At 37.7% G+C, this 20878-nt stretch overlaps 2 protein-coding genes across 2 annotated transcripts; both read right to left on the bottom strand.

The window, feature by feature from the left end:
- Positions 1-1311: 1311 nt before the first annotated feature.
- LOC131336372 (uncharacterized) lies at positions 1312-8588 on the bottom strand. The gene is made up of 6 exons (XM_058372172.1): positions 7834-8588; positions 3434-3486; positions 3180-3267; positions 2970-3068; positions 1696-1826; positions 1312-1609 (listed from the first exon to the last, which is right to left on the bottom strand). The coding sequence occupies exons 1-6, from the start codon at positions 8362-8364 to the stop codon at positions 1573-1575; spliced, it is 939 nt and encodes a 312-aa protein (XP_058228155.1). The 5' UTR covers positions 8365-8588; the 3' UTR covers positions 1312-1572.
- A 1995-nt stretch (positions 8589-10583) lies between these two features.
- LOC131336021 (beta-galactosidase) lies at positions 10584-18303 on the bottom strand. Its single transcript, XM_058371626.1, has 19 exons — positions 17850-18303; positions 17474-17569; positions 17233-17345; positions 17069-17135; positions 16839-16931; positions 16581-16724; positions 15860-15948; positions 15643-15748; positions 15461-15548; positions 14183-14301; positions 13928-14089; positions 13604-13785; positions 13369-13478; positions 12866-12975; positions 12581-12691; positions 12383-12493; positions 11922-12127; positions 11503-11839; positions 10584-11146 (listed from the first exon to the last, which is right to left on the bottom strand). The coding sequence occupies exons 1-19, from the start codon at positions 18018-18020 to the stop codon at positions 11036-11038; spliced, it is 2526 nt and encodes an 841-aa protein (XP_058227609.1). The 5' UTR covers positions 18021-18303; the 3' UTR covers positions 10584-11035.
- Between the last annotated feature and the right edge of the window lie 2575 nt (positions 18304-20878).

Raw genomic sequence — 20878 nt, 5'->3', positions numbered from 1 at the left:
GAGACGTAACAGCCAATGTGGTGCTTGGGCCTTGGTGAGGATCCAACACGAGGAAAATGCAAGGAGAGAAAAAGGTCGTCTTTTTTTTCTTTTTTCTTTTTTAAATTTAGGAAACTGAAACGTGTATTCATAAACCAAATGTCAAATAATATAAATGACCCAAAAGGTTAGAAAAAAACAAGAAAAGCAAACAATAAAATAAAATTCTGCCAAAAATAATAGTCGCGAGAACTATCGATTTGCTTGTGGATGTAGCTAGAGGAAGTTGAAAGAATCAGATCAACACGGGAGCTCATAGATCTAGGACCAGATGTAGGAGGATGGTGGTACGAGGGTGGAGATTTAACCGGGTCGCCACTGTCCAAAACTAATGGGGTGAGTGGAAGAATCTCTTTCTGAGGACGAGATCCTCACCCACCACACAACCATATCGGGGAGAGAGAAGGAGAGGAGAAAAAGGAAGAAGAAGAGAGATAGAACCGCGGGGGAGGGAAATGCAGGAAAAGGGTGTGCGGCTACTCTCTCTCTCTCTCTCTCTCTCTCTCTCTCTCTCTCTCTCCTGATTATGCCGAAATGGATTTCCCTGCAAAACACTCTGTTCCACACCTCCAAGGTTTTGCATAAGCCATTTTTTATTGAGATTGATTATCTAATCTCTAATTAAAATGAACCATGTCACCATTTATTCCATTCAAACTTGTAGTTATAATTTTGTAAAGAGAAAATCATTGTAAACAAGAGTTTACAACACGATTGGATTGTGACCGTCTAAAAGTGTTTTGAACGGTCAAGATATTAATAAAACTTTTTTGGAGAAGAGTTAATTGTGACCGGTCATAATTAAAAACGAATCTCAGCCATTGATTGCGCGAATGAACTGCTGAGATTGATTGGTGCTATAAACATGCTGTTTACAACACCTCTGTAAATAAGACAAGTCACTTTTGTAAAATCTGCGACCCAATACACAATTTTATGAATTTTGTAATCCAATCTCATGTCCAATTTGATCAATCAAATGAGTATGTAATTGGGCTCCACAAAGGTTGGTCAGATTAGCGCGAATGCTTTGCCTGCTTTTCTTCCAATGATTAACCATGGATCAACTAAGAAATTCCCACCCTCTACGAAACAAGGCAAGCTTTGGGTTCAAGAAGAGTAGCAGAAGGAATAAAGCAAGAATTCCAACACAATCTCTTGTATGCTTCGCGTAACGCCAGCCTTACTCTGTTATTTTTCTCTCAATTATCAATGATCGATCAATCAAAACAGAATATATCGCATAACAATTAGCAAAGCAAAAAAAGGAACTAGACAATAAGTAATTAGCAACATAGAATTATATCAGAAGATGGAACATGGTCAAGTTCACCACAAGCGGAATTTTATTAGCTTCCGCTGGGTAAAACCCTAAAAAGAACACAAAAAGTTGCGCACCACATTGCCATTCGAAAGACAAAACCACCAAAGCACGTGGTAAAAATCCAGCAATGGGTGCATATTTCCGGGTCTTGGATGCACATTTGTTATTAGAGAACGCCACGAGTAAGGTTAGGAAGAAAGACTTCGTCATTAGCCCGAGCATGTTCGAGGTTTCCCATTTTTCTGCCTGCATGTGTGGGAGGGACATCAGAGTTACTGACAATACATGCCAAAACGAGCTAAAAACTTAAAATTCAACAGAAGGGAACCGACCAGAACGAATCCTTCTTTTCTTGTGCTAATAGTTCTTCGAATGAAATAGTATCTTCAAACTCGGAATCTGCACTTTCTGTCAGCTCACCAGATTTTGCTTGTAATTCCATGTATGCACCGATTTCAAGCATCTTTAGTACAAGGCAATGAGAGAGGATTAGAGCTCATACAACATTTTTGTCAAGCTACAACAAAAAACTTAATTCACAACAAACAAATCTATACAATAAGTATCAAGGACGTACGCAGGACTTTAATACGGACGCAGGACTTTAATATGGTTGGACGAATATTAAATATTGTTTTCACAAATGAAAGGTGTTGAGTTTGGACACATTCAGTGTTCTAAAAATCAGAATTAATATTTATAACTTTAATGTTTTTAAGACAAACTGCTAGCCCTGTTCGTTTTCGGATTTTGGATTTGGATTTGTAGGTAATGAGTGTAGAGAGAAAGAGTAATAATTGAAAATAAGGGTAATGATTGGAAAGAGATAGAGAAAAATGAGAGTAATGATTGAAGATATGGATGATGAGTGGAGAGAATCCAAAACCCTTAACCGAACAAAATCGCTATGATTCTAAAGAAATTTTGAAACTTGGGTAGGGCGGTCGCCCGGTCTCATCCACCCCTCGGTCCGTCAAGGATCACATTAAAATGAGCTGTTTGGCACAAACAATGGGAAATCAATCGCTACCGAAATCAGGAGTACGCACAAACCCTTCAAAACCCTAACTCTGATACCATGGTAAAACATCAACACCAAATCAAGTGGCAACTAGTTAAGAGGCTGCTCAAGCTCATTTATATTGGAGGCATTGTATGACTGATGGGAGGCCAGCACTTAACAGTACGAAGTCCAAACTATGGCCTCATAACTAATGGAAAAGGAAAGATATTGGATAGAAATATATAACGTTAAAGCAAGACACTACAAAGAATTCTACTTCAAATTTTCTTTTCTTACTCTATCATCAATGTAAATCTGAGCAAAGTTTCTCGAAGTTATAATATTCCTGTTTGCTCATCAAGGTTACTCCTTTGGTCCTTGTTTTGGTGTTGGTTCTTTTAATGAATTAACTTACGGAAGAGGGGGGGAAAAGCATTTGCAATCAGCATCCTTGAATGCTAGAAAGAAAAGCACATCAAGGTCAGACCTATCAACCCCCTGTTTAAAGGTCTCGTCATTTACCGCTTTCCCAGCAGAGAACATACAGTTGGGTGTTTTGAAAAGAGAACATACAGTTGCGTGTTTTGAATTGGGTAGATTTACCTTCTTATATGCCGGTGAGAGCTTGAGTTGTTTCTGGAGCCAGTTATATACAAATGCATCCTCTTCTAATCTCTTTTGTTCTAATTCTAACTTGTATATCTGCAGAAACAAAAGAATTGATTCATATGGATGTCAGAAAACATTGGAACATACTAGTACCAGTAGGCCAAATATAAACGTACTAGTAATGTACTAATGTATGTTACCAACCTGTTGACGGAAGCGGTCAAATGAAGACCTATCTGCCTTAAATAGTAGAGCCTTCGTTATTGTGAACTTACGCTGTAAAGCGTCAGACCTACAAGAACATAAATCTCTTCAATATTTTGGAAAACTCATTACTGGGGCCTAAGATACAAGTAAGAAGTATTCTAAAATAAACTTTGAAAAGCATTAAGACAGACACAGAGCTCATCCAAGGAGGACAACAAAATCGATCATTTATGAGAAATACTCGGACATACTTGTGCTGTAGCTCATTTCTTGCTTCAATCAAGCAATTAACAAATTGTCCAACCTGCATCAGGCCAACAATGATTAAGTATACAAATTTTTTTCCTCCCATAGCTTCAATAAAAACGTCTATAAGCAGCATTCCATCAATCATTTCCGGAAGACAGATGCAGTATTAAAAATCAAAACCAAGTGAGAATATTTCGTAGTACAGCCAGACGAGTTTCCAAAACATCTCCAGCTGCTGCTTTCCACTTGTCAACTACAAGTATATTTTACACAATCTCACCAGTTGAAAAATATTGAAGATATAGTTCTGCACGTAATACTGCAGGTTGTAGTTTGAATCAAGATACAATCATACTAGGGGAAAAGGAAGGAAAAGAAGCATGCCGCTCGAGCTCCATACCATTTATTCATTCCAACTTACAAGCCCAAATCCAACACAAAGCAAACATCACGGGAACTAAATATTGATGATTGAAAAGCCAAGATCAGAGTAGATGCATAAGAAGTGTGAGTTTCGTTCACAATTACATACCACTAACTATTGCCATCAAGATTGAGTTTATAAGTTCACTAGAGGAAGATGGACGATAATTCTTAAGCATAAGATGCACAAAGCAGCTCTCTAAGGTGGCTGGGAAGCAAAACAAAGCAAATTTCAGCGTGATATTAAGGTGGATTGGATCTCAAAGGACATTAACAAACAAGAGATGGATAATGTCTACGAAGAAAACTTTTCCAAACAATAGTCCACCGTAGTAGGAATTGGGATCGACCAACATGCGGGATTGAATAGTTATGCTTGCGAGGACACATTATGCAATCCCAAGTTAAGAGAGTTAAGAAAATCAAATTACCTGGGGACAAGGTGGCTAGATTTTCAGTCCTTTTCATCTTTCAAGGGATATATGTAAACTAAAACTCAAACCTAATGTCACCTTTAAAGGTTGTCCAGGCAGCTTCTTTTGGCAGATGGTATCCTGAACCTAGTCCACTTCAAACATTTAGAAGTGTATGCCAGCAGTGAAGTACCTTGTGAACAAACCAAAGGGCATTTCTTTGAGGAGCCAAATGACATACATACGCCATTTCTATTGAGAAATATATGACGAGCTAATTCAGCATTTAAAAGAGTGGGTCAGGCCAGCAATAACTGTTTCTACTCATCCTCACATTCTTTTACTTCAGCACGTTTCTTGTTTAGTTTTTCATAGACTTGGAATTTGCAACAAGGATTGTACAACTTACACACATTAGAATTTAAAGGTCAACCCAAGCTCATAATGAGATTCCAATATTAACGACTTCCCATTTTTTTCTACTGAAGTTACTTTTGCAATAGACAAAAACCATATGGCACATTCTTATATTTTACAAGGAATTTAAAGGTCAACCCCAGCTCATGATGAGATTCCATTATTCCAATCTTAATGACCTCCCAAAATATTCTCTTGAAGTTCTTCTACATTTGACAAATGGCACGTTCTTCACTATTTTTAATAGCCTCGGAATTTGCAACAAGGACTTCCCAACTAACACACATTAGAATTAAAAGGTTAAACTCAGCTCATAAAGAGATTGCCCATCTTAATGACTTCCCACAATATTCTTTCTAAGTTACTTTTGCATTAGACAAAAACCATATTTAATATTTGCATAACTAGTACACATTATTTGCTCTGTTATGGGCACGGGATTGTTCCATTTCAACATGAAGCCGGCAAAAATGCACATTTATAGGTTTCTAAGATAGTACAAGTTCTATCCAAAAAGCATGGCATTGACCATAAGCATAATTAAACCGAAGAATAACTCATTACATGCAAAAGCTCACCAGACTAGACAGTAATAGGATGGAAATAGATTGAATGCTAAATATACACATGAACTACAAGAAATGCATATGGTCATGAAATCAGCTACATTTTGCCATATTATAACGCTCCACAGTCCACACACCAAAAGAATGATGAAGCCTATCTGTGACACTCAAAATAAATGCTCATTAAAGAGCAATTTGTGATATAGAGGATCATTGCTTGGTGACAGTTAAAAACACACATTGTTCGCCAAAACTAACACTAAACTATGCCAATGACGTATGATTAACAAAACTCAAATAAACTGTAACCATACAGGAAACTGCATTGTTTCATGTCTTGATAGAGTGAGGCTAATGAGAGCCTATACATGAAGCAACAACAAATCTCATGCAGTACAAGAAAATAACAACTTCAACAATGGAATCCAATACCATAGCGTAAGGGACGTGACTCAAAGTTGGTGATGATGAAAGCATTTGGTAGGTCACACAGACAGAATTTCGAAAAGTATTCTACTAAAATTATTGTTGCCCCCCTGATGATCATAACCATTTTTGCTCATAGCAGTTTTTTAGGAATTATTTAAACTGGAGTTGGTAAAAAACATAGGTCCTTCATCAGCGAATTAGTTCCGCTATCTAAATGATGAGAATATCTAGAAAACAATAACTAGAGGAAGGACGTGTTCTTGATATGACATTGAATATATGAAAGAAAAAAAAAAACTCCAGAAATGTTATCACCAATGAAAAATGTATCCATATAGGGCAATGCATTCTTATTTTGATGCCGTCTAACCTAATAAATGGATGTGAGTTTTACAAGTGAATTTAACTCCCGATGGTGGTTTACGAATTCATACTATTCTCCATGTCATCCTCTAACTCAAAGGCCTTATTTTGCTTCCCTTGTGCTCTTACATTAGAAGCATTACCTGCTGGCGGCCGCTGATTACCAGACCAAGAGGAAGCCCAAGTCCTAATAAACTGGGGTCAGCTAAAAGCCTAAATGATTTGTCTAGGGCATTGTGTTCCGTGATATCCAAAAAACCTAGATCCTCTCGAACTACCGCATCTAAAGTCACTTCTGAGCTATTTTCCACTTAGTGCTACCATCTACCATAAACATATCACTCCTCCTAACTACTGCATCAACCGATCTACGATAGACATGTCCAAACCACCTTAATCTATTTTCTAATCTCATCTTCTTCCAGAGCTATTCCTACCCATCCATGAAAGTTTTCGTTTCTAATTCTATCCAGCGTCTTAGGACTCTTACTACACCCCTCTCAAAATCATCTTACTCCCATGCTGTCTTTTAGTAGCCCAAGACTCCCTATCGTATAACATGGCTGGTCTTATAGCAGTATGACAGAATCTTCCCTTCAAATTCGCAATTATCCTACGGTCGCACAACACTTCCGAAGCATTCTGTCACTTGATCCATCTAACTTGTACTTTACGTGTCCCATCATCTGCAATCTCTCTATCCTTACTAGCAAATGAGTCAATATACTTAAAACTATGGCTTCTTGGTAATTCCTAATTTTTTTAGGTCACTTTGTCTACACTGGCACTTTGAATACCACTAAACTTACGTTCTACGTACTCCATATTTACTCACTGATCCTAAATCCCTGTGACTCCAATGCTTCTCTCCATCTTTCTAATTTGACATTAATATTCTTGCAGCTTCATCTATAACTTGAACCTAGTAGTTTGTTAATACTGATACAATTGATTAAACATTGAAAAAGGGGTCTTCCCAAGGTGCAATAGGGTTGGTCCTGACCCAACCTTGCGATGGCTTAAGTCGGACAAACTTATATCTGTTCTAGATATGGAGGTTGACAACTGGTCGTGGTGGTGTTTGCTGAGTTTCACTTTCTGCTTACAAATAGATTGACATCCAATCACAAAAAGCAAATGCATTTTCAAGCAACATTATTACCCTAGAATTATAAGCAAATGTTTAGGACAACCTATGGGCGGATTTACACAGCTGATTTAGAGACCATTGGACCCTTAACCTTAAAGGCATCTAATAGAGAACGAACCGTACAAAAACTAGAGTAATTATAGGCCCGTTTGAGCAACGGATTTGACTAGATATCCAAGGGGACACGAATCCACTGCTTAGATAAAAATTCTATGGCCCGGCTTAAACATCAATTGGATTCAGCATTATCTTATTTTCGAAACACAGCAAATTCATGTTGGAATAACTCTCGGCTGTTAGAAATGTTACAAATACATCATGGGTCGGAAAGCAACTTTTGTAAGCGAAAGGGAAAAGATTAAATTCCAAACGTACTAAGCCCACGAATTCCTTACTTCCCAATTACTGTTCCCCATCTCAAACAAAACTATACAAACTTCCAACAGATAGGGGGAAAAAATCTCATTTTTAAAAATCTCTATTGACTATTGGACATGATTACCGTGGCTTAACATCTAGAATCACAAACAGAATGAAAAGAAAAAAACAGAAACAAAAACAAAACCAAAAACCAAAACCAAATAAAACAAAAACTACTATAAAAGATTGGGTTTTTGGAAAATCAAAAAGAGAAAGAAAACCTGAGCCAGTGTCAACCCATCAGATTCATGACACTTGACAAGCTGATCATACTGCTGCTTAATCCTCCTCTGCGTCGCACTAGACGACGTCGTAAACGGGTACAAGCAAACCAACCCTTCCTCCTTCTTCTCTCCTAACCCGCCGTCGTCTTCGGGTTTCGAATCGGGTCGCTTCTTCTTCGCCCTCTTCTTCTTCCTCTTCTTCTCCCCACAATCCGACCCGACCCTCTCCAAATCCAAACCCGGCTCATCTCGAACCAGGTTTTCGCAGTTCTTGAACAGAGTGTCCCATTTTGGGGAATTGGGGGGTAAGATCTCGAGGAGGAGCGAGTGGGTCAAATGAGTCGGGTCCGAATTCGAATGGATCAAATGGGTCGGGTCCGATTTGGATGGGTAGCATTGGGTTGTTGAGCTCGAGGTTTGTTGTTGCTCTGTTTTCTTGAGTCTTTTGTGGAGAGAGAAGGTGATGATGATCAAGAGGAGGAGGAGAAGAGAGAGAGTGGTGAAGAGGAGGAGGAGGAGTGGGGACATGGGTAGTGGTGGTTCGGAGTGATGGTTGAGTGGACGTGGTGGTGGGTTATTTAGACGAGAGGAGATAGAGGAAGGGCTGTAAAGTGGTGCTCGCCGCCATTGAAACGCGTCATTTGCAGAATTTTGACACTTTAAGAAGGGAGAGAGAGAGAGAGAGAGAGAGAGCAATCCAAATGATACACGAAGAGAGAAAAGTATTACAGTAGCAAAGGTTTATGTATTGGGTGCTCTCCTTTATATGCCGGGTTCTGTTTTGTAGTAGTCCTCTTTATATGTCAGCATCCTGAAATTTAAATAAATAAATAAATTGAGCTGATTTTTTATATAAAAAAAATTATTGAACGATTCGAATTATTCGTGTAGGATTCAAATTGGGCTCTGTATGCCCGTCAGTATCCCATCAGTATGCACATCATCGGTCCCCATAGACAGGTTCGTTTATTAGTAGTCTTTTTTTTTTTAAAACACATTTACTAGTATGTCAAACCATGCCAAAATCGTGTGTTTTGAGAAAATCAAAGCACTCTATGCAATTTGTCAATTTAAATTTGAGTATTTTATACGTAAATGTTTTACATGATGTCTACAAGATCATAATCTCAATAAGGTTTTCTATCATCGCCTTAAATGACTGTACTTGTTACTCTTGATGAAGATACAGAAAAACTCAAATTGTATTATTTCATTTTTTATATTAAAAACACAAATTGTACTATTAATATGAGTTAGTATAACTTTTGAGTCAAGTGATTAGGTTAAGACATAGTGAGTCAATTGGCATGAGTTGTTGAAGTTAAAGTGTTACTTCATAGTTATGCTTTAAAAAAACCTTCATAATTATGCCAAATCCTCTAAGGTCCAAGAGGCCTGCTTGTATAACGTTCTATTTTTGTGATCACCACTCTTTTTTTATTTTTGTGAATTATAAGGTTTTAATTTGACCTAGAATTTGTCATAAAGGTGAAACATTCCAATAGAAGATGACTCTTCCAGATGCCAATTTTGTCCACGCAAAAAAAGGGTCAACAAAAATAGACCCATTCTATGGTGCAAGGACTCTGCCCAGTTCCTAGCCCAAGTACGAGAACTTGGGTCATATTTTCCAACTTCCATTTAGGGTATAACTACTCTCCTTAAAAGTGTTAATCTGACGTAAGTTTCAGTTTAATTGTCAGTGCAAAAGCAGAGAAGTAATTTGAGTTTGACCCTCCGAATAAGCATATCGAGTCTCTTTCTTTCTCTTGGTGCAAATCAACCAAATCTCAACTATCACAACAAACTTGGCAAAGATTTCGGGGACTGTGAGCTGCTGCTATGCCTAAACTGCCTGCAACACCCTACAAGTGGTGAATCTGCAACTACGCGAGAGAAGCACATGTCTCATAAAGCGAAAAATAAGTACTTAACAAATAAGAACCTTAGCGAAATGTTGGAACGGAAATTATGTTTCAAATTGCATTCGAGCTTTAATGCTGAAAATAGAGGTCATATGATGGAGAGATATTTCAGTGATCCAATATGTTTTCTCCTCTACGCATTGATATGGGGTCTACACATAGGAATAGAACCCACGCTAATATGTGGTTGAGAGTGCTCCTGGAGGACTGTTCCAAGAGTACTGAATAATTTTTCCTTATAAAGATCAATGAATAAAGTGGTGGTTTACTCTGTGAAAAAAGAATACTTTATATAGTTTTAGTCCTAGGGGAAATCAGATCATTGGTCCCCCATGGTTTAGTGAGCTTTCAAATTTGTCCCCACGACTTTAGTAGTATTATGAGTCTTACATGATGATTTTCATTCAGGTGCACTCCCTCTGTCATCTACTACTAACATTTTCAATGGAAAGAAAAGATAATTGAAACTAGAGAGACCAATGTAAAACATGGGTGAAATTCTGCAATCTACTACCGTACTACGTAACTTATAACTATCTTCCTAGACTGGAGGAGTTGTAAAAAATGCCAAAACACTCCCAAAATCTTGCCACACCTAATCTTTTGTTGGCACGTAACAGGACTAGATGCGAAACAATATGAAAATGCAGAAACTAAATCGATAAAGTTGAAATTACACAGATCAAAGTGAAATCTTACTGGAACTATAGTGACCAACGATGTAATTTCACCCTTCAAATTTTGAACAGACCGCAGTATCTATATTGGTTTGTCAGCACAAGAGTACAGATTGACAATACCAATAGATTAAGCTACATAATGTGGGGAACAAAATTTCAATATCATGTAGTATTTGGAACAATTGCTTCCAAGGGAAAGCAGGTACAGAGAGAACAAAAATTCTGAGAAATCATTGAAAGCCAAGAGCTTACAATTCCTAATACAAATCTAACAAAGTAGTACAACATTTGCACATGGACACATTTACTACGTCTCGATGTGCTTTATAACCCCTCACCCTCAACAGCTACTTTTATGTACACAAAACACCACAATGATCTTTGAATTGAAACGGGCTTTTGAACCAAACCGTGTGTTGCATATTTCTACAACTTCACCTTGGCAAAAGCGGAAACAAATGGTCGACGTGTCGTGATCTTTGATGAATGAAGTAACTTGAACGGAAGAAAATTAAAGTTATTTGAGAATTCGTATGGATCATGTAGAAGAGCTGAACTGGGACCTTTTCAAATGTTAACAGTGTCCTGCACCCATCAGCTGCAAATGGCTTCCACGGAAACTTTCTTCATAACATTTGGACACGGATCTCCTCCAAATGCCTCAGGTGCCACAGGCACCGAGCACGATTCCTGCCCAATGCAGTACTGCAAGGAAAAGAAAAAGATTCATGAATTAAGTCCCCAAAATGTGAAAAAGGGATGGAGCAAACGGTCTAAGTGCGCACAACTTGATAAGGTAAATACATAAATTTGACACAAAAGGCTAAATAAAATCTTCAAAATTGAAAGTCCTTAAAAATTGTCCCTTGCAACATGCATGAGACAAGGACTGTGTGTATGTTGGAAACAGTAAGAAATTGTTTGCATTTGTCCAAGAGACACAAATGAATCATTTTCGTGAACGCTTTCGATTCAAAAATCCTATAGCTGATAGGACTAGTAGAATAAACTATTATCATGCACTTTCTTGTAATCTGTTAACCAAAGGAAGAATAGTTTACCTTTTCAAAAGCGTCATAAGAATGATGGGCATGACAACTCCCCTCACGGAAGCTTCCGCAAACCCCTTGTGGCGTTCCAAAGCTTGCAAATTTAATCGATGTGATCTTTTGACCAGGAGCACACCGAAGGTGTGCTTTAGGATGTAGGGGTTTTTTAACTTTACCAGAGGCTTGCAATTGCCAATTTGTAAGAGTTGGCTGCCACTCAAAAATATCTGCACATACACTATCTATTTCCCTCTTCACCAAAGATATGCCATAGGGGTTTCCCCCCAACTCTTCAAACACAACCAACAAATTCCCTGTCGGATAAAGCCACGAACGAGGAACATGATACCTGAAATTATAAACCATTGGTCATCAACACTATTAATTCACTACTGGAAGAGCGAAGCAATCGATTTCTTTTTTAAACTCACCATCTTTGGGAAGCCTCCCCACATTTACTAAGGCACTTCTTCTCATTGAACCAACCGGCATAGTTACAGGCAGGACAAGTACCAGATGCTTTGTATCCAGGCCAATAGCGTCCAATGCTTTGCCCATTTATCCATACTTGACCTTTACCCATGGTATTCATATCCAGAGCCAAAGGTTCATCTCCAGTTGGCATGTTGAAAGCAGTCTAGAAGCAGGAAAAGGAAATGTCAATTCTTGCTTTAGTAGCCCAAGTGAAAGAGAGTTTTATTTGAAGGGCGTTTGGATTGCATGATGTCTTACTGTTGTAAAAAATTTCCTCAGATGATGATTACTTTATATTCCTGGTAATATGAAACTTGTTCTTTATGTTTAGGTTGGAACTTGGAAAAATGCAAAGAAGAAAAAACTGTTTGTTTTACCAAGAATAATACATATCTTATAATATTTAGATAGTTCTCACCTTGTACCATGTCAAAGGCTGCTGTTGAGTCACCAACGAACTCTCGACCCACTCTACCGAGGTAGTTCCACTGAGCGAATCAAGACTCAATGCTTCTCCTCTGAGGCCAATCTGATTGGGAACATGAACGTGAGGTCAAATTAACCATCTAGAATTCACTGCAATGAGAAAAAGTTTGTAGAATGCCTCAAGACAAACCTTGTAAGTCCATTTTTGCCACGATAGGTCCCTCCTACCCTCATTAAGACCATTCAGTGAAACTGGGCCAAGAACGCCGGCATTCCATGTCTCGAAATGTGGGCCAATGTTCTGATGACATAAAGAAAACATCAAATAAGCATAAAACGATAAAGTTTAGCTTAAAGCATAACATGTAGAAGAGTTACTGATCTGTTTCTTCTGTTCTCTCTTGGTATGGTTATGCCTCTGTGCATGCATGTATGTGTGTGTGTGTGTGGAGAGAGAGAGAGAGAGAGAACGAACCGGGAGACCAACAGAGATGCTTAGCAGTGCTATCCTGTTCACTCCAGCTCTCAAATTCACACCATTACTAAATGTTAACCTTGGGTCTTCTAAACTTCCATATGCAGTTCCTGCCATAAGTAGGTCACAAAATATTAGTAGGAAGCGTGTAGAAACGGTTCAGCCATGAACCTTCTGTTTCATACAACTTTATTCCGTGTATGGACCTTACAAGATATCTATCATGTATGGTCCTTATAGACATGCTTTGATGCTATTCAACTTTATTCCAAGTTCATACTCATGCAATTTTACTTCTTTGCAAATTGATTAAGGTAGTAAACAGCACCTGCTGTCTGACAAGAATCTTGACATAGGGATGCCAAAACTTTAAGTGATGCATATTGCTGAATAATGAACTATGTAGTATTGTTTTCACTATTTCTCTTAACTAGGATTAAGCTATTGAAAAACGTCTAGGAGTTGCATAGAAAAAAATTGAAATCCAAAATTGTGCTGCCCACCTGATAATATACCGTTGACGAAAACATGCAAAGCATGACCAGCAGATAAAACTGTAAGAACAGGATACTTGCCAGTATCCAAAAATCCTTCATATGAATCGATCTTGACACTGGGAATACAAGGAAAAATATCAGTCACACTGATATAATTCTGGTGAATGTTTATCTTCGAAAATTCGTCATCGGAATGCTCATGGTAAGGCAAAACTACGCATAGTGTAGATTAGATACTCACTCTGTCATATACCACAAGTAATCGGAAGCATCCCAGGTGGTGTTTAACTGCTCCAACAACCCAACCACCGTAAATGAATTATCCTCGTAAGATGCTGCTGGCTCTTCGTTGAATGATTGCCAAGAGAATCCATTATCATAAACAACAGGTGTCATCTTCATTTGTGCACTTTGAGCCCCCACCTGTAGATAGAATTTCAGTAAGGTGCCAATACCTTGTTTACTTCAATTATTTCAAATTGAAAGAATAATTGATCAATCGTGGAAATAAGTACGCGTATATGAAAGTGAGGAAGTATTACTTAACCAAGAGTTACTTTCTCACCCTTGCTGTGTTATAAACAGTGTTCTTGCAGTCGGGAAGAATGCTGATGGACCAAGGTGGAAGATTGTAATGCATATTCCCCAATGAAACTTTGGCAAAGGATTTTGTGTCGTAGTTCGCAAGGAATGCAGCACAAGCTCCATTTGACTTGAATACATGAGCCTGAGATAACAAAGAGATGAGGAAATGTTACTAAGTTTTCAAAGTCAGTTTGAGATTTAATAACTGACTCATAGAGAATCAATTATGCCTAACCTCCTGATAGTTCCCAAGAGTAATCTTATTGGGCTCTCCAGATACTAAAGCTGGTTCACACAACTTTATTGCTCTATGCAGATCTTTCAAATGTCCCCATTTAGGCTGCCTTAATAATCCTAGACAGAAAGAGGAAGTTTAGGAACAATTCAGATCTTGTTCATGAATCATGCCCTGAAGCAAAATAATGATAAAGAAATGCAGAACGCGAAAAAGCTTAATCAGTGTTAAGTCAGCATTCAAAGTTGTATGGAGAATAAGTTTTTAATACAACACGATGAAGAAGAAAACGTCTCGTTGATGTGGAAATGAACCCGTCTCTTTCAAATACCAAATGGTATGTACTATTATGGACTTGTGACCTCTTGAGCTATCCCCATCGTATAAGAAACCAAAAACATCTTTTCAAGACCAAAATGGTTTTCCAATTTAGTCTCTCTTCTTTTTTCAAGAGCCCTTATTGTCAAATAGCTTCTAAAGGGTCAGAAAAAGTCTCTGGTATTCAGGGAGAAACTACAATCATCTGATATAATTCAGCATCTGTAATAATTTTTGTCACCAGCGAAACCACTTAACATAAAACACGTCATGAAAAATGGAGGGTGTAGCTATTTCTTTTCCCCTGGCTTTTTGGGAAACGACAGTGGCAATCATACTGACGTGGAGGACTGTGTGTGGTGACAAGCTGGCAATTGCATGCCTGGTTTTCTGTAGGAAATCTCGATTGTACTTGTACTCCCGCCTTTTTCTCAGTTCAAAATCTACCTGGTAACATTTAGGTATTATATATTGCACCACTCAAGCAATAAGCTACATGCTCACATAAACATTTCTACATATATATATATATATATGCCCCGATAATATACGGGACGGTTCAAGGAACATCCAAAAAAACACCTACAAAAGCACCCCAAATTTCAATCTCATAGTTCCCGATCAAATTTTTATGATCTGAACCGTTCAATGTGTGCAGAATGTGATTTTAAGGGTGCCCGCGAGAAATTAGCAAAAAAAATGTCCGGGAAAGAATTGATTTGAGCAGTTTTTATTTGAACCGTTCAATAAAAAACTGTTCGGAATTGTTCGGATCAAGCCCTTCCCGGTCATTTTTTTTTCCGATTTCTCATGGGTACCCATAAAATCACGTTCTGATCACATTGAGCGGCTTGGATCATAAAAATTTGATCGGGAACTATGAGGTGTTTTTTTGGGTGTCCCCGGAACCGCCCCGATATATATATGTATATATATCAGATGATAATCATGTCGTCATACCGTATTCATCGAGAGGAGCATCATAATCATAACTAGTTGCTATAAAAGGACCACCAGAAGTCCTGCCGAAATTTGTTCCTCCGTGATACTAGAAGCAAAAAACAAAAAATGGATAACAAAGAAATTAGTTGAATTTGATACCAGAAGTGGATTCAGAGGATCTACAACAAACGGTCACATACCATGTAGTAGTTAATGAAAGATCCCCCCGTTTGTATAAATCTTGCAACTGAAAATGCCAAATCTTCTGCAGGACGATAAGGAACTGGACCTCCAAACTCAGTGAACCTGAAGTAATAGTTAAACAGAATACTTAAAATTGGAAATGCCATGCATGAGGTTCCTTAATAGGTTAAATAAGAAAACTAAGAACAACACAGATGATAGTTGTGTAATCACCATCCGGTCCAGGCTTCAGTCCACATCTTCGGTTTGTAAGCTTTATTCGGCGAGAAGTAATCACAATAAAAACCATTGCAAGTGTTAATCTGTGTACGATGATGAAAAAAACCCGTGTTAAAGTTAATTCAGAAAGAAAATCTGATTAGCAGCAATGATTGAACTTCAGTAGGCACTAAGATTCTCTCGATTTAGACGAAATAAAAGCTCAATAAGTTGACTTCACAGTTCACACTAGATTTGGTTATTTTATATTACTTCTTGTGCAATATTCAGACAGGAAATGAATAGAAAACAGTTTTATGAGGCAACAAACCATGGGACTTGAAATAGAAACGTAGTTTCAATAAACAAGGAGATATGGTCATCAGTCTATCAGCACAAAGTTCAAAGGGAGACCAGAAAATAAAGACAGATCATAACAGATAGGATAGAGAAAAACACAATGCCCAGCCATGTGCATGAGAGAGAAAAACTGATATCATTCAGGACCAACATATAGTCTCATAGCAACCCCACTAGGGATGAGGGAACATCACATGAAAACAACAGATAATGGGTATGAGAAGAAGACTGGTCCCGTTCCGCTAAGGAAAATAAGTACTTATTTCTCGTAAAGCGGGAAATAAGTACTTAAGAAATAAAAACCTTTGCGGAACGGGGCTAACGTGTTATAGAAAACTGAAATGTCACCCCAAGAAAAAAATATGGTGAAACTTACAACGGGATCAGGGGCATCATCTTGCTTGCACATGATCCACGGGACTCCGGTGCCGAGACCCACAGCCATTTGAGCTGCCCATTTGGTATATGCTTTAGCAGGCGCACCGAGTTCATACTCCATGGGTCCATATTCATTCTCAATCTGTCAAGAAACATCCATTCTAGCTTCTATTAATTTTTCTCTTCTTACTTATATGACTAAGTTGCTAAATAAACATTCCCAATTGGGTTGAAACATAATGGACTATTTCACTACCTGTGATAAAATTATTGGACCCCCATGAGATTCATATAACCTTTCTGCTTTCATAATGTTGACAATCTTCGTCGTAAATTTTTGCATTGCAGCCTTGATTACAACAATTTAGTCAGCAAACCAAAGCTAATGTTTGCAACCAATCACATCAAATGGAGTAGTCACAGAAGATTATTGTGATGAAGATGGAAACTTGGTAAATTCATACGCAAGTTCCAAAGTTGCCATACCTTGAAAGGCCCATTATCTGTTCTGAAACTGATACCCGGTACATACTTGAGCCAAACAGGAAAACCCCTGAATTGAACAAAAAAGAGCAATGCTTAAAGATGAAGAAACTTGCAAAGCAACATATTATTTTACTGTGGCAGAAATCCCAAACTTTAGGAATTACCCAAAGTTCCATTCTGCACAAGCATAAGGGCCAATCCTGAGATGAACATAAAGGCCTGCTTGTTGCACCAGCTTGATGAATTTGACCAGATCATACCTCTCCTCAAAATAATACTACAAAGCACAAACAACAAATTGATTCATTCAATCATAAAATACATGCACGTAAACATATTAGCATTGGATAAAATCAATTAATGAAAACATAGGGAAAAATAAAAAAATAAAAAATAGTTCATTACTTTGCCAGCTTTGGGTTCATGCCCATTCCAGAAAACATAGGTCTGGATTACATCCAATCCTCCTTCTTTTGCCTTGCGGATAAGATCTGGCCACATCTGCAAGAAACCCAACAAAACCCACAAAAAATTATTCCCATTCAAGCAAGAGACACAGTGAATAAGTGGAGAGACCCATCAAGTGATAAGCTCCCAATAGCAGAATATACTGAGAAACCTACTGAGAGAGATGGTATAGTAGAGAGAAAGAAGTTGCCCATTTGCAGAAAAGAAATGAATTTTTTTTTAAGGGAGTAGAATTAAGGAAAATCAAAGAGACCCACTAAGCACATTGACAAAGAAAATACCTCAGGACTTTCCAAAAAAAAAAAGAAAATACCTCAGGAGTGCTGCGTGGGTAGTGAATGGATCCAGAAATGAGGATCTTCCTCTGGCCATTTATTTTTATAGCCTTATTGTCGTATGAAACAGAGGCATTACAACAAGAAACCCATGAACCAAACAGTGCCACCAACAGCAGCATTACTACAAGCTTCAAATCCATGGCCATTAACCTCTCTTTGATGCCTCCTTCACAAAGCAAATTTGCCCCTTTTTTCCCCCTTATTCTTGCTCCCCTTTGCACTTTATTCTGCACTTTCTTTTATTTACAGAGAGAAAGGAACTAATGAAATGTGCACAGTTGCCCACGCATATAGAGGGAGAAAGAAGATAACAGCTGTTTTTTGATTTTCTTGAGTACTTCTTGAGAGAGAAATTTGCAAGTGTGAATGTGTGAATAAATTGGGCCTTTGGTCCAATTGGGTGAGTTGAGGGATTTGTAAAAAATCGAAGCTTTATAGTGCTGCCTTCACTGGCCTTTCAAAATAGTGCTGCCTTCACTGGGAAGTGGGAAATGGACGGTCGGAAAGAGAAAGTGGGTCCTACTCTGGAGTCTGGACCCACTCAGTGGGGGACCGACTTCGGCCTTTATGCTGATCCAAACGCGACTTTAATTTTCATTTCTATTTTTAGTACTTATTTCCCGTTCCGTTAAGCCTTCTTAAAAATTAAGTACTTATTTGTAATTTTTAAATTTAAAAATAATATATTTATAAAAATAATTTTTAAATTTTTTTTGCATCGTCTAAAAAAATCTAATCGAGATCTATTAAATAAAATTTATATTGCACAAAAAATTATTTCAGTAAATTTATTATTTTTAACCTTAAAAATTTAAAATAAGTACTTATTTCTTAAGCATGCTTAATTGAAAATAAGTAATTATCTCATCGCATTAGTACTTGTTTTTTTTTAAAAAACTTTGGTTATCATAAGATAAATATAAATTACTTTTGCACCTCGTATTTCATATTTTTTTTAGCACTGATTGAAAGATTTAATGTGTAGGGAAAAAAATTAAAAGATTATATAAAAAAATACTTTATTCCAAAAATTGTGGCACAACGTACTCTAAAAAAAAAAAAAAACTGCTAATAATACAAGACCGAGTGAGAAGTAGTTGGGGCTCTTTAAAAAAATCACTGGTTGGGTAAAATTGGAATTTACAATATACTTCTAAAGTAGTAAAGGTAAAGGGCTGTTTGGATGTAGTAAATAAAGTTGTTTTTAAAAAGCATTTTTTAGGTCTCTCTGCTGATGATGGAGAAAGATTCCCTCTTTTAGTCTTTACAATCCCATTACGTTTTGTTTTTCTATTTATTCGGCCGGTGAAGTGATGTTTGTTTGTTTTTTGTATTTTTTTATCTTCATCACCAAACACCAATAAATCATCGCGTTTAAACAAAACCTGACCTTTTTTCATTTTGGCAGTGGAAGACATGTGCCGTAAGGGCGCGTTTGGTAGCGTATTTTTCGATTACCACGGTTACAAGGAGTGTTGTTTTCGGCAATAATGTTTTTGAAACCCAGGTTTCGCCAAAAATGGATTTGAGCATGCAAATAAGTGTTTATCATTTCGTGAGATCGCATGTTTGAATTTCACTGTGATCAAATATTTCAAACCTTGGAGTAACTGGGGATTTTCTCGGTCGTTAACTGATAAGCACCCAATTTTGTATAATCTTTGTGCTTTAGTCCTTTTTTATTTCTTGTTTTTATACTTAAGTAGCTTGTTTTGAATAGAATTACACGTAATGTTTGTTTGAGGATGTTTCAGGCCAAACATGCAAATAAGGCATGTCTTGACGCCAATGTCAAGATTCAAGTACCCGAGAGCATGTGGCTCATCGCCATTGAGACCTAAAGTCATAACAAGAAGCCTCGGGGAATGCTCGGAGAGTCGAGTACCAAAGGAGCGATCCAAAGCTAAAGAAGCAAAAAAGTGCATCGAGGATAGCCGTCGAGGGCATCCGAGAGCCTAAGGCCACATGGCACTCCTCCATCAAGTCCCAAGGATCAAGCAAAGAAGTATCGGAAGGTCCCCGGAGCCGTCGAAGGCCTTGTAAAGCAAGCTGGCAAGACCCGCAGATTTGCAGGAGAGGTATCGATACCTCAAAACATGGGTATCGCTACCTGTTGCTCACAGAGTTGAACAGAACCATGGGTATTGATACCTCAATTTTGGCGTAACGTACCAAAACCCTTCGTCTAGATTTTTAGCTGCTTTTTCAACATTCCATTTGTAGGAGAGAGATTTTATGGAAAGTTTCTACTTTATCATCTATCTTAATGCTTTAGCTCTCCATTCTCTCTAGGATTTTCTTCCATTGTAGCTCTAAGTCATTTCCTTTAAGAACACTTTGAGGTATAGTTAGTTTGTTGTTTTGCCAAGTACTAATGTTGTAGCTACGGTTCACGGGTTGAGATATTTTATAATATCAAGTTTATTTCCGTTTTCTATGGTTAAAAAATCTCATGTCTCTTTTTAACCTTATGCTTTGTTCTTTAACTATAAGTGAGTAGTTTTTTGGTTAAGTCTTGGGGTGATTAATGATTTAGGTTGTTTATCGTTCTCGTAACCTCGGGCTTAAAGAATGAGTTCCGAAATATACTAAACTTGTATTTTTTGGGTCTAACCAAGAGTTGTTAACTTTTTTGACGCCGTGTAGACAAAGAACCTTGGCACACGACATGCTTGGAACTCTGTCACTCATAGGTTTCAATAAAATATGTTCAAATGAGTTTATCTCTATTCCGAGAAACCATATCATTTGATTTAAACAAAGTTCAAAGCTATATCTTCCGGGTAAGAGCGCGAGATCGTAACTCTCATTTGAGTTATCTTCGAGAGTCGATAATGGCCTAAGTCACGGGAACGATGATCCCTAGACTTGCCTCTTTTAGTTATTCAAATTCGGTTTTAGTCTTTTCAATAGAGAAATCTTCACCTTTCAAAGCAAAACCAAAAGTTGGTCGTCTAATCGCCGCAAACCCTTTTAAACCTACAATCCGAAAGTGGCTATATTC

Source organism: Rhododendron vialii, chromosome 8a (assembly GCF_030253575.1).
Source record: "Rhododendron vialii isolate Sample 1 chromosome 8a, ASM3025357v1".
In the NCBI taxonomy this organism is placed as follows: domain Eukaryota; kingdom Viridiplantae; phylum Streptophyta; class Magnoliopsida; order Ericales; family Ericaceae; genus Rhododendron; species Rhododendron vialii.
This window is presented reverse-complemented; position numbering and strand designations above follow the sequence as displayed.